The sequence below is a fragment of the Lethenteron reissneri genome, chromosome 48, assembly GCF_015708825.2.
Source record: "Lethenteron reissneri isolate LAM-NWPU_2019-01 chromosome 48, ASM1570882v1, whole genome shotgun sequence".
NCBI classification, from domain to species: Eukaryota; Metazoa; Chordata; class Hyperoartia; order Petromyzontiformes; family Petromyzontidae; genus Lethenteron; species Lethenteron reissneri.
Window position 1 is genome coordinate 8,215,259 of NC_083826.1, and position 14,159 is coordinate 8,229,417.

The window sequence follows — 14,159 nt, forward strand, 5'->3', positions numbered from 1 at the left end:
CCAAGCCATGATGATGAATCCCAAGGCATGGTGATGAATCCCAAGTCATGGTGATGAATCCCAAGCCATGATGATGAATCCCAAGCCATGATGATGAATCCCAAGGCATGGTGATTAATCCCAAGTCATGGTGATGAATCCCAAGCCATGATGATGAATCCCAAGCCATGATGATGAATCCCAAGCCATGATGATGAATCCCAAGGCATGGTGATGAATCCCAAGCCATGATGATGAATCCCAAGGCATGGTGATGAATCCCAAGTCATGGTGATGAATCCCAAGCCATGATGATGAATCCCAAGTCATGATTATGAATCCCAAGCCATGATGATGAATCCCAAGCCATGATGATGAATCCCAAGCCATGGTGACTAATCCCAAATCTCTCGCAGGCACGACTGATCTGATGCGGCTACTGCAGCAGTCGGTGTGGCAGGACGCGGAAATGGACTCGCTGAAGGTAATTCGTTTACCACGGTGCAGGCTTTCACGACCAATGTCATCCATAATACCGGTTTTTTTTTGGGGTAGATCGTGTGGATATATAAATGTATTCTATGGTTCTTTCGGTAAAGTCACGTAGATAGAAAAAATATAATAACAATAAAATTATAAAAATAAAGTGAATTAACAAAAAATATCACTATATATAATATATAAATGTGTCGTTAAAACCCACCACCACCCGACACAGCCAACTAGTAAGGGTTGTCACGTAAACAGAACATGCCAATTCGTTACTAGCACAGCACACCGGTTGTGTGTTGGAGAGCCAAGCCACAACATTTACAATCTGAGTACGACGTTTCGCCAGTAATTAGAACTGGCTTCATCAGGCGACAGCCACGTTTGTGGAGAAGTCCACCTCGGCAAAATGCTTGCCAAGCCTTTTTGACAATACACGGGACGGCGTTTATAAAAAAGGGTGCAGATGTCAGTGTCAGGCCCACCGGTACACGCTCTGTAGCCTCGCGTCGTGCATGTGACATCAATATTGAAAATCACCTCTGTCATCACAATCATAAGATAAAGTGGTATTGAGCCATCATTCATCTAATCTAAACTATTTAAAACGATATTCTTGGTTCTTTCGGTAAAGTCACGTAGAAGGGAAATAATAAAATAATAAAAATAAAACAATAAAATTCTCACCACAGCAAGAACATTTTCTTGCTGTGGTTTTCGCACCTGATGACGATTGCTTGTGTTGCAATCGAAACGTCGTCATAATTGTATAGTTTTATTTTTATTATTGTATTATTTCCCTTCTATGTGACTTTACCGAAAGAGAAAAGAATATGGATCCCTGCAGTCATGAAAGCTTTAAATCGATATTTAACACTACTAAATTATATCTTTTTATTTTAATAGGTAAGGCTCACTGAGCTATGTGACTCTTTTTCAGAAGCGACCTGGCCACAAATGATAGCTCAGCAAAGTGGCTTATTTACGTGGACATTTATAGCAGTCAAATACTCTTAACACATGTTTATAAATGTGGAGTGAAAAAGCAGAGGACGCAGAAAAAAAAATGTTAGGCACAGGTGCAAGTAAACTCTATTCTACACTGGACATATGTGAAGAAGAGCTTCATAGCTCATCAGATTCCTCCAGTCTAAATAAAGTTTCTGATATTTTTGTCTCGTAGGGGTATACACACAAGCAATAAAAGATAACATCTTCAGGGCGCCTTGTGTGTTGAATGAGCTCGATTTGTCCATTTGAATAATACGTAATGCTGTATTCATATAAGCACAGATTATTACTGTACTGATGTCTACCCCCCGCAAAAAAACAACATTATCTTAACACTTGGCACGTCGGAGCTGGAGCAATTTAAAAGTGGGCAGATTAAAGCGAACATTGCCAGCCTATCTCGTGCTTTGTGTGCACATCCGTAAGACAAATAGTCGTAGTGTGACATGCATGGCCAGGCAAATGAACGGGCGCATGGATAAGTGAGTGATTGTCGAGGTGAACGAGCAGCCGAAGTCATCGGTCAAAGTGTCTCTCCGCTTCGGGGAGTGCGTGCCAGTGCTCAGCTCTCGTTCGTGGTCCTGCGCCATTGCTGGAAATTCCAAAACAGGCGAGACGTTCGTGGGTACAATTTGGGTGTTTGGGAATTGTTGCCGTTGTTATTAAATTTTGGCTCCGACCTTAAATTCATTTGCGAGCTGTGGACTAAACGAGCACCACAGGGTTCTTGACACCAGAGGGCTCTGTGGTCACGTGTGAGAGGAGCGAATCGCACAGAAACTTTTACCGCATTCAAAAGCCGTTGCAAATTTGCTAGGGGCATGAATACGAAAGTGAAATGAGTGGAGTTGTCATCAAAGTGCGCTCTGGAATCGGGAAACCTGAGTTTGATTCCCGGCCATGACTGGTGTTAGTGGCGAGTGATTATAATCCGTACTCTTTGGTTCTTTCGGTAAAGTCACATAGGTATAAAATAAAATAATTATACCTTACGTGACTTTACCGAAAGAACCAAAGAGTATGGATTCCTGCAGTTACGAAAGCTTCAAATCAAGATTGATTATAATCTGAACCAGTCCTGGGCTCCATCCTGAAGTATGGTAAAAACAACTCCTATTACATGGTGGGATATTGACACGCGACCATAAATTGTAATAATGTTGTTTCACAAAACTATTTGTTTTTAATTGACAATGAAATGACAATCATCATGTATACCGTGGCCCTCCATGCAATACATATCGAGGTGCAATAACAAGAGGCTTGAGATGATAACAACAACAACCGAAGTACTGTGCTTAGTATGGAAAACACATTCCTGCGGAGGGAGCTGGTAGGAACGTCGGGTTGCTCGGTCAATGGCCAGGGTCAACGGCGGCGTGGTGTATTCCGCAAATATGGCCGACTGTGAGGGCGGGCACAAGCCGGCGTGAGTAGGTTAAACGTTGAATTTTATAAGGGCACCACAGGGTGACCAGCCCCTCCCCAGCCAGCCTCACCCCTCCCACCCCCCACCCAGCCCCTCCCCACCCTCCATTCCCCACCCAGCCCCTCCCCACCCAGCCCCTTTCCACCCTCCCCTCTCCACCCAGCCCCACCACTCCCATTTTCGGATGCACGACGGACGGACGGACACAATAATCCCCTGTGGGCTGGTGTAACCAGGAGGTTCCTACCAGTATGATTGCATACAACAGTACAGTGTACCAAACGTATGCATGTATGTATGCTGAACTTCTTTCGCACCGTACGTAGCCAACCGTGTTAATCAGAGGTGCGGGGGAAAGACAACAAATTCGACACAAAAAGTCGTTCTAAAGAAGAAGAGGAAAGGGAATGACTGCCGTACAGACAATACACAACAAACAATGTGATCCAGTCGAGATTTTATATCGAAACAGCTTGGGACTCCTCGCTCATTTTGTCCGATGACAGTGACCAGTATTTACCCAAATGGCTTAGTCGATATTTGAGCTACTTACCTTTAATCCTATTTCTTATCTCTTGTTCACAGTTTAGTTTTTCTTACTAAATGCATTTTACTCGAAGCGAATATTAATTTAGCATGTATGTATGTTACATACATGTTACATATGTTGAGTTATTGCCAACGTATTTATGTAGAATTAGGCTTTGATAGGCATTGTTTTTTGGGCATTGTGAACTCCGGGCCGCACATCACAGCAAGCCAAGAAACCTGGTGGTTCATCGTCATGATCATGAACGCCAATCACACGTCCCATGCCCCCCCCCCCCATAATCATCGTTTAACGTCACACAAATGATAAGGAGAAATCCATCTGGTAGTCGACTAAAATCCAGATACAGGTACCATATGTATCACAGGTCACCTCTGGAACGTGCAGCAATTGCAGATTGTAGAAGAAGGAAGGCAGGAAGTTGCGGTGCGAGGTGATGTATCATCAGCAGCAATAGCTGCGATGACCCCTTGACCTTGGTCATGATTCATTGCAGTTCATTAACTAAGGGCTTCTGTAAGTTGTGTTGGACGAGACGATGGGGGGAGGGGGATTCCGAAGTGGAGTAGTGGGAGGGAAGAAAGGGAAGTTGGAATCACATCGACTGGAGAAATCCGATGAGCTATGAAGCCCTTTTTCACAGATGTCCAGTAGAGGTGGGTTTAGCAATTTACAAGAACAGAAAAAGTATTGTGACCTGCGGTGTCTGACGGTTGATTGCAGCATGGATGAGACAGAAAGTCAGACTGGCCGAACTAGGCCTCAGTATCGGTAGAGGGATAGATTTTTAAAACTCCGTGTAATCTCAATGTTCTATACAGTAGACTCTCGATAATTATCCGTGCTAATTGACGGGGAAGATGGCCGTGGATAATTCAAAATTGCGAATAATCCAAAAAATTCAATTTCCCGCAGGTTTTATGCCAAAAACCACTAACATCGGTATACATTGTGTTTTAAGTTAAGAATTTTGAGTTGCTCAGTGATGACACTTTCCTGCTCCCACACAGAAGAATCTGCCCACTAAGTCGGCAGCAGCAGAGCCACGTCAATCAAACTCGGCCCACCGTTGTCAAGACATGCAGCTACTGTACTGTAGAGGCAACCACGTGGATTTCGGATTAACCAAAGCAACATATTTGCTCGGTTTAAGCACGTGACTTGTAAAAAAAATTTCCAAGAGTAACAATGTGTAACTGTTTCTTAGATTATTAATTTGGGCTTAAGGGAACATCCATGGAGAGTTACGAATTTATGTCAAAATCTCAGGTGCGCGGTGAATCCGCAAATCAGATAAACCGTTCGTGGATAATCGAGAGTGGACTGTAAGTGCCCTTCATTGTCAATGTGTTGCCGGGCCAACACCTGTCTTCTTCACAGGGGGAACTTGTGCAATGCCCACGATGGTAGCCACGAGCCAGTTGCATAATGCGCTGTAAGAGAACATTTTCCTCAGTGCGCTAATTAAAGCACTGCACGTGAGGCATTATTCACAAATGGCCTTTGTTTTCTGGGGAAGACCTCACTTCGTCTCAAGATGAATTTTTTTGCACGAGTGTTCTGCATTGGGACGTTTTTGGGGCATTTCATCTACACGCGTAAATATTTTAAATTCACGGCCGCTGAGCACTGGCCGAAAGCCTCAAGCGGCCAGCTACAAAAGACACCTTTGAATGCGTAATTTGACGAGAGTTAATGCGTTTCTTGAATTGAGCAACGCTTAGACGAATGTGTGGGAAGAGACGATCGGAGGGAACTCTAAAGATTTAACAGCGCGAGGGAAGAAGCAGAAATAAAAGTGTTGCGACCTGCAGTGTGGTGATTGAACACAGAGTGGATTAGTCGGAACAGTCTGTGCAGCGCTGTGAGGCCTTGTGTGAATGGCGCTTTATAAAACTGAGTTTTACTAACTTTACTCTGTCCGGTAGATCGATACATCGATTTGGGGCAGAGGGATCAAAGTTCCACGAAGCTACATTCACTGACCTATCGCTGTTTTGCCTTCTGCTCGTCATCTAGAATGTGCAGTATTTTATGCAAGCGGTTACGTGCGTTTTTAATGGCACGCATTTATTACCCTCAAGATAACTGGTCGTCAGTGGCCACTAATGTTCACCCCCTTGATACTGAGCATTTGCATGAACCTCTCCGTACCACCATCAACCCCATTTGCCCTGTAATTATCTTCTGCCCAGTATTTGTACGACATTTTGAGATGCGGTCACTTCCAGGCGCTCCGTAAATCAAAATCACGTTTCACGGTATTGTGCACGAAGCAGAGGCGTGGTCACTGTGAGCTCAGTAGATATTGATAAACAAGCATAACATTACGGAGAAGAAAAAATAAGGGTATTTCTAAAGTCGGCTTTTTTCTCCATTCAACAAGGTGAGACAAATCGACGATTATGCCGATGACGGAAATTTTCAATACGCAGTGGCGCGCGGATAGTCAGCATCAGCACTGAGCAGGGAAGCCAGCAGTTTCATAGATTTAATATTCTATATTTTCCAGATTATGAAACGCTCCACAAAAGTAAGACGCATCCCGCGCTTGTGCCCCGGTGTCACTGCAATTATGCAAATGTGTCTCGCGCAACGCACCTACAAGATTATACGATGTGCCCCAAAACGTTTGCTCTAAATACAGGGAAACAGATGTCTGTCGTAATCTGGAGAATACGGTAATTACAGCAAAATACAACTCCTATTATATCCGCGACGACATGGGGGGACAAGTTTCACAGACGCCACCTGTAATCTAACCAATCACCAGAGGCAGGTCAAGAAACTTCCCAGACGAGGGGGAAGGTGGGGATTGGTGGATAGGTGGATGGTCCTAAAACGTAGCACCTTACAGAAATGCGAAATATATATTTAAAAAACGTATTGTCTGTGGTAAACATTGATAAAATATGAACTTTCACATCTCAACGGGGCATGGGAGAGAGAAGAATTATTGCAATCACCCCCGACTTGGATCCACGACTGCTAATAAGCACTGGGAACAACGACCCCACCACACCAATCAGAATCGGAATCTTTATCGATGCTGGAGAAATCTGAAGTGCTATGAAGCTGCTCTTCACAGATGTCCAGTTGGGGGTGGGTCAGAAAGTTACAACAACAACCAATATGAAAAAAAAAACGATAGCAGTGCAAAGGTGTTTAATATAAGTGGAACCCAATTTCAAAGCAGTATATTTCACGATGGCAACATGTTATAATTACACCAAAAGTTACAAACGGTTTAATGAGTTATCAAATTTTACTAACCATGATATAAATGCTCTATGTGCCCTCCACCTGCTGTACGAACAACAATGAGACGATAGTTGAATTCGTCCCAAATGCCTCTCAAAGTGTCTTCTTCCTCTGCAGTCACCGCTACCGTGATTCTGTTTTTGAGGTCATCCAGATTAGTCGCTAATGGTGGCACAAAAACACCGCGGTCTTTGACGTATCCCCACAAGAAAAAGTCGCAGGGTGTGGTGATGTCTGGGGATCTTGGGGGCCAAGAGTGTAGCGCCAAGTCTTGGGGTCCTGTGCGACCTATCCAATGTTGAAGCAGTGTGTCTTGCGAATGACTGAGGCTAGGGGCTGTTTGTGCGCTGGGAGAGGCATCTCGCGGTAATCATTTGAAACTCTATGCCCACCCTTTCAAGTGGTAAGAGTTTCATTCATGGACGGTTCGTGGTTGCAGAGATATAACGAACTTGGGTCAATCTGTTTCCAACACCCTGTATAGGAAAGGTGAGCAAATCACTCAAAGTAAATAAACAAAAACTCAACGACCACGTGAAGCCCATAAGGCCACCACCTGAGCGATTGACGTCTCTTCCTCCGCAGATGGAGATCGAGCGTGGAGCCGAGGGATACGGCTTCACCATCTGCTGCGACTCCCCCGTGCGGGTGCAGTCTGTGGATGCGGGTGAGGACACGGCCGCGCGTGCTGCCGCCCCGCGGCGAGCTGGCGCCAGCGGCGCCCCTTTCCTCTGGGCCAGCCTCGCTGGGGGAGCCTCACTCGCGACCCTCGTTCGTGACCATCGTTAGCCGAGCCCCGTTCGCCGATGCCTCTTTATCCGAGCCTCGTTAGGGAGCCTCGTTAGCCAAGCCTCGTTAGAGAGCCTCGTTAGCCAAGCCTCGTTAGGGAGCCTCGTTAGTGAACCTCGTTAGAGAGCCTTGTTAGCGACCCTCGTTAGCGACCCTCGTTAGGGAGCCTCGTTAGCCAAGCCTCGTTAGGGAGCCTCGTTAGTGAACCTCGTTAGAGAGCCTTGTTAGCAACTCTCGTTAGCGACCTTCGTTAGGGAGCCTTGTTAGCCGAGCCTCGTTAGAGAGCCTCGTTAGCCAAGCCTTGTTAGAGAGCCTCGTTAGCCGAGCCTCGTTAGAGAGCCTCGTTAGCCAAGCCTTGTTAGAGAGCCTCGTTAGCCGAGCCTCGTTAGAGAGCCTCGTTAGCCGAGCCTCGTTAGAGAGCCTCGTTAGCCAAGCCTCGTTAGCGACCCTTATTAGCGAGCCTCTTTAGAGAGCCTTGTTAGCCGACCCTCGTTAGCGAACCTCGTTAGCGAACCTCGTTAGCGACCCTCGTTAGAGAGCCTCGTTAGAGAGCCTCATTAGCTGAGCCTCGTTAGCGACCCTCGTTTGTGACGCCACCAGGCATCGTGGTGGGTACCGGCGTGGTCGTGCCGCCCCCGGCGGTCGCCGGATGCGCTCGATCCAGAATTGACGGCGTTGATGAAATCGGCGACGGAAACCGTTTTGTCGATGAAATGTTTCACGCTTATTTTTTTAATCCGCTACGATGGGCCGCCGAGGACCAACGCGTGACTCGTGCCGAGATTGACGATTGACTCGTCCAGATGAAGATTCAGATTAAAATAATTTAGTAACTTTAGGAGAGACTGCTGCCCACTGAGGAAGACCGACAATGATCACTGGCTGTATATTAATGTAAGAGCATCTAATGATATGCTAACATGATCATATTTGGGGTGTGGAAATTGCGTAATCCTCTCATTTAATAAATACAGGTGGGCTATATTATTGACCGCTTTCGTCGACTAGACTATGAGAAAGACTAAATGAAATCCACAGACTCAGATGACTAACATCGCCTCAATGTTGTCATATCTGAAAACCTAAGCAGAGTTAGGCCTGGATAACGATAGGATCGGCGACCACCATGCATACATCTAGATTGAAAACACATTTCTTTAGAACTGCTTTTTTTGCGTAAGTTTGCTTGCCTTCCCCCGTACCTCCGATTCGCGTGGTTGGCTACGTACAGTCCCAGAGAAGTTCAACACGCATACGTAGATAAACAGGTTATCAAAGGCTTTCATGGCTATGTGATGGGCAGCAGAGTACAGTGCAGGGAAATACATTCTTGCATTTATTGTACATCGATGCTTAACCTGCTTCACCAGCCCACACCGGCCAGCCTGGTTAAGCATCGTCAATTAAACCCAACAACTGCCCATGTGGTCTGGGGGAGGCCCTCATCCAACAGTGAACTACTGCTCTGCGAGTCATATACCCTCCAGGTTTGAAGCCCTGTGAGTAAAATGCATTTTCAGGAGGTACAATCTAACATCCCCTTCAAGACGCTGGTAACCAATGAAGTTAACACACGGCGCCCTCCCCATAACCCCCTGCAGCATAACAAAAGGAGGCTTAATTGAACCCTCCCCCACGGCCCATCCTGGCTCCTCCCCCCCCTTAATCTGTATATATGTAATGCGGGCGTAAATGGGCGGGGCGGATATGACGATCCGAGAGGGAGGAGTCAGGGTGACGTGGGGGAGAAGTTATAGCGGGGAGACAGGAAGCTATCTGGGTCAGTCGGGGGAGTGAAGGGTGGTGAACACGTTGGGTGGTCGCCGTGCCTCAGCCTGGTGGCTGAGGGGCTCATGACGGCGCCAGCCAGCGGGGTGGAAGAGAGAGTGGAGGATTGAGGTAGGAAGTGGCGAGATAGCCACAGAGGCCACGAAGGGCTGAGGTAGGAAATGGCGAGATAGCCACAGAGGCCACGAAGGGCTGAGGTAGGAAATGGCGAGATAGCCATAGAGGCCACGAAGGGCTGACATTGGGAGGTGGCGAGATCGCCACGCACGGAGGAACAGGGAGCAGAGATGGAGCTGCTGGGGGAGCAGCCAGAGGGCTGTACCAAGAGCCTGCAGCGGAGCTGCAGGAGCGTGGAAGGCTACGGGAGCGAAGGCAGATGTGGGGCTGCCAGGGAGAGAGTCTCAGGAGGAGTGCCGTGTGGGAAGGAGAACGCGAACCCCAAATAAAGGACACGGAGTCAGCAAGAAGTGTCTGAGTCCTTTTATTACACTGGAGTCAGAAGTGAAACGGCATCTCAAAACAACTGAGAGAAAGAAGAAAATAAAAAAAAAAATATTCCTGCTACATCATCCGACGACGACGACCTTCCTCAGACAGTGGACCTGCCTGCGATGGAAGAGGAGATCCGTTCTGGAACGAGTACGGGTCCGGGTGAGCAAGGTGTCGCCGCGTCGGTGGACCTGTCTGTGCCGGAGGATGCCAACTTACGATGGAGACAGATGGTGATGCAGATGGGGACCTTGAAAATCGTGCTGGCGCGACTGTGTGAGTTCACCACGCCGAGGACGACGTCGGGGAGGCCCGGTGGTGATCCGCAGGCCTCTGCCTTTCCTGCGCTGCCAGCGCCATTGCCACGTGGCACGAAGACGCCATCTTGGGCGTGGCAGGGGAGAAACGGCGGGAAGCCGCCATCTTGTCTTCACCGCGGCGGGAGGACGCCGCCATCTTCAACATCGCGGCGGAGAGGCAGCCTTGCGCTGCCATCTGGAGGTGCCGCGGGGTGAGCAGCCTGCTGTGAGCTGCTGTTTTTCGAGGGGGTGCTGCGAGGAGAAGACGCCGATGCTGCAGCTGCTGGGGCGGGAGCTTCCCGTCCTGGTTCGGGTGCGTGACAACGGAGCCGTCAAGTCGCCGAACGAGTTCTGCGAGGCGTCTCAAGTTGCCACCCTGCCGTCCTCTTCTTGCTGCAGCCCCGGGCGAGTCATAACGATACGCACCCGGCCTTAACACACACCTCACTCATCTTTCGAGGGCCGGGGGGGGGCTATTTTGGTTTTCTCTTATGACTCGATTGTGCGGAGCGCGGTTCGGACTGTGTGTATATGTGTGTAATAACGATGAACGCGCTATCTGCTTGTTGCTTGGTGTCAATATAAGTGTGTGCGTGTGTTGAGAATGGACGGAGAGTCTGCTGTATTTGCTGAGTGTCAAATTGTGTGTGTGCGCTGCTGCGTGGAGTTGTTATCTTGATGGTGAAGTTAATTGTTAACTTGGGAGCGTCAGGTATCTTGCGCTGTATTATTTGTGGGTTACCTTGTGTGATGGGCTTAATTGGAAAAAAATATATATATATTTTTTTGGTGTATTGTGCTGCGAGGTGCTGTGTGCGATGCGATTGTTGCAAGAGAGAGAATAATTGTGTTGTTGCTGCAAAGTTACGACAGGATTAATGGTGTGTTGGTTGCCTGCAGATCTGCTTGCTATTGTGCTTAAATGTGCGCGTGTGATCGCGATATGCTGATTGCATGTGCTGTTATACCGTTCTGTATGGTTATGGGGTGCGATGCAGTGGTTGATTATTGGAATTGGGATTGTTATTATATTGTGCGTACCTGTTGGAAATTGGTAACAAATTCGAGGGGGACCCAAATAATTGGTTGTATGGTTGTTGTGCACACGAGATTGCGTGTATATTATAGAGGGGGACCCTAAAATTCGGTTGTATTGGTGTTGTGCACACGAGATTGCGTGTATATTATAGAGGGGGACCCTAAAATTCGGTTGTATTGGTGTTGTGCACACGAGATTTCGTGTATATTATGGGTAATTGCGCTTTTTGAGAGAGAGAGCGCGCTTTGAGGGTGCGTGATGACGCCGTTGTGGGTGTCTCAAAGGTTAATGCTAATGGGACCGTAAATTGGCGCCAAGTGGCGTCGCGTATTCGGTTGATCGCATGCAGCCACGAGTTGCTTGGCGAGTTGGGTTGTGTAACTAATGTGGTTGGTAAAATATTGGTTAAAAATTCCACGATGACAGCTGTGCGCAGCAAGCTGGGGCTGTGCGTCTATCGTTGGTGGGGTTGTTATAATGTGACGGGAGATGCGTCTTGTGACCCCCAGCTAAGGAAAGCTGGGGTGCACGAATGGAGAAAACTGGCCACGTGTTCGCACGTTGGGCCGCCATTTTGCGCGCACGCGGGGTATGGCGACGATGCGCTTTGCGGAAAGGGCCGCCATTTTGAGTGCGCGCGAGATATTGCGCGAACGCGCTGGGCGAAGGGGGACGCCATTTTGAGCGCGCGGGATAAACCGAGGTGGGGCAAATATTCCATCTGTTATGCCTGCCATCGTTGATTGGGTGATGCACGAGTTGTGGTCACATCGGCCTATGGCTGATGGCTGACCTGACAGCCCGGAGGCGAAACCTCCGTGGTATGTCTTAAACTAATGGGCCATGTGCTCATATGGCTCGGGGAGTCATGGTTCAGTTGTGCGGTGGCAGACTGAATCTGGTGTGCCGGGGGCTCACGGGATCTGGGTTAGGGTGTTATTGTCTCTATAAGAGAACATTGCCCCGTGGGGGGAGTACAGGGGGTCTGGCATTGCTGGGGGATGAACCTTCCCTGGGCTATAAAGCATCGGACTATACGAGGCTGGTGTGTGTCCATCTCTGATGGGATAGTAAGGGAGGACCGTGGCCGAGTTGCTGCTCATCCCCGAAATTGCACTAGCTGAGAGTATGGTCAGTGGATGTTGCTGTGGGTTGACGACCACGGTGGGGGTTAGGGCGAGTTAAACATTACCGCTGGGGAGCGTGGCTCTCTCCACGCGAGGGTGTGCGATTAGGTGTTTTGTTGGGTTGCTGAGAGTGACCGTGGGTACATGCTGTGTACGTGCGATGTCTGTGCTGGTCCTCAAGGGAGGACTGCTGGTGGGTAAGAGCAGAAAATGTTGTTGTTGTTGTTGTCACGTGTAAATAATATTGTTGTTAAAATGTAAATACTGGGGCATCCATTGCGTTATTTTGGGTATTTATGGGGAGTTTTTTTAAGCGGGCTGGATTTACATCATCTCCACTACCCTGAGGCCGGGTGGCTGTCGTGTACGACATGCGGATGTGCGTTGTTGTGCTGTGCCTCAGGGGATTGGATTCTCCTTCTCGTCACAGATTCTTCAGCTCCCGTCGCACTGGGTGTTACCTGGTGTGCTAGCTGGATGAGGACTTGAAGGAGCAATTGAGCGCCGTTCGTCATTCTGCTCTACCACTTGCTCTTTGACGTTGGACTTGAGCCGAGCGGATGGAACTGCAACATGGACACGCACTAAAACATCACATTTCTGGGTTGTGCGCGTTGGCCGTTCTTGCGTGTCAGTTGCCGTTTTTGTTCATTGTGCCATTCTTATTCTTGTTGATGTTGCGCGGAGGACAGGCCGGTGTTCTGTTCCAGTTCCTGATACCTCCCCTTTCGTTGCTTGTGTTGTTGTTGTTATAATCTCCGTTGTGTCTGGGGGACTCCTGATTGTGATGCCTTCGCCCGCATTATTTTGTTCTGTTTCAGCCGAGGACGGCTGGGATTTTCTCTACGGGGGAGGGTAGTGTAATGCGGGCGTAAATGGGCGGGGCGGATATGACGATCCGAGAGGGAGGAGTCAGGGTGACGTGGGGGAGAAGTTATAGCGGGGAGACAGGAAGCTATCTGGGTCAGTCGGGGGAGTGAAGGGTGGTGAACACGTTGGGTGGTCGCCGTGCCTCAGCCTGGTGGCTGAGGGGCTCATGACGGCGCCAGCCAGCGGGGTGGAAGAGAGAGTGGAGGATTGAGGTAGGAAGTGGCGAGATAGCCACAGAGGCCACGAAGGGCTGAGGTAGGAAATGGCGAGATAGCCACAGAGGCCACGAAGGGCTGAGGTAGGAAATGGCGAGATAGCCATAGAGGCCACGAAGGGCTGACATTGGGAGGTGGCGAGATCGCCACGCACGGAGGAACAGGGAGCAGAGATGGAGCTGCTGGGGGAGCAGCCAGAGGGCTGTACCAAGAGCCTGCAGCGGAGCTGCAGGAGCGTGGAAGGCTACGGGAGCGAAGGCAGATGTGGGGCTGCCAGGGAGAGAGTCTCAGGAGGAGTGCCGTGTGGGAAGGAGAACGCGAACCCCAAATAAAGGACACGGAGTCAGCAAGAAGTGTCTGAGTCCTTTTATTACATATATTCTCGTGTCTTATAGTTCTCTCCACTTGATACAGTAATTTTGCTGTGACGGTCCCACTTGAAGACGGAAGCTTGTGTTGCCTCCGAAACGTCGTGATTTAATTTATTTTAATTTTATTTTTTACCTACGTGACTTGACCGAAAAAATCAAAGAGTAAAGTTAAAAACGAGCTCGTTGCACGCCACAGTGGCCCAGACGCCGTGATTCATGATAGCTTCGGGCCACTCTCCGATAGGAAACAAAAAAAGGACAGAAGAAAAACATTTAATTCGTATCGTCGTTACAAATGTAATGTTTTTCAAAGCGTAAAACAATGAATAGTACCTAGCTTTCTCACTCCCTGTCTCCCCCCACGACAGAGCGAGAGAGAGATTTGATGAAATTGGAAAAATTAATTGCCACAATTCAATTTAGGAATCAATGTATATTTTTTTCTCGTTCCTA

The 14,159-nt window shown here is 48.4% G+C and overlaps 1 protein-coding gene across 2 annotated transcripts in view; it reads left to right on the forward strand.

The window, feature by feature from the left end:
* Positions 1 to 400: 400 nt before the first annotated feature.
* The window catches only part of LOC133354775 (regulator of G-protein signaling 8-like), a 125,094-nt gene continuing 111,335 nt past the window's right edge, over positions 401 to 14,159 (forward strand). For both annotated transcript variants that reach the window (XM_061571890.1, XM_061571891.1), the window contains exons 1-2: positions 401 to 463; positions 7,305 to 7,386. In XM_061571890.1, the coding sequence (XP_061427874.1) occupies positions 7,381 to 7,386 (6 nt within the window). In that variant the 5' untranslated portion in view covers positions 401 to 463; positions 7,305 to 7,380. The remainder of the gene's footprint in view (positions 464 to 7,304; positions 7,387 to 14,159) is intronic.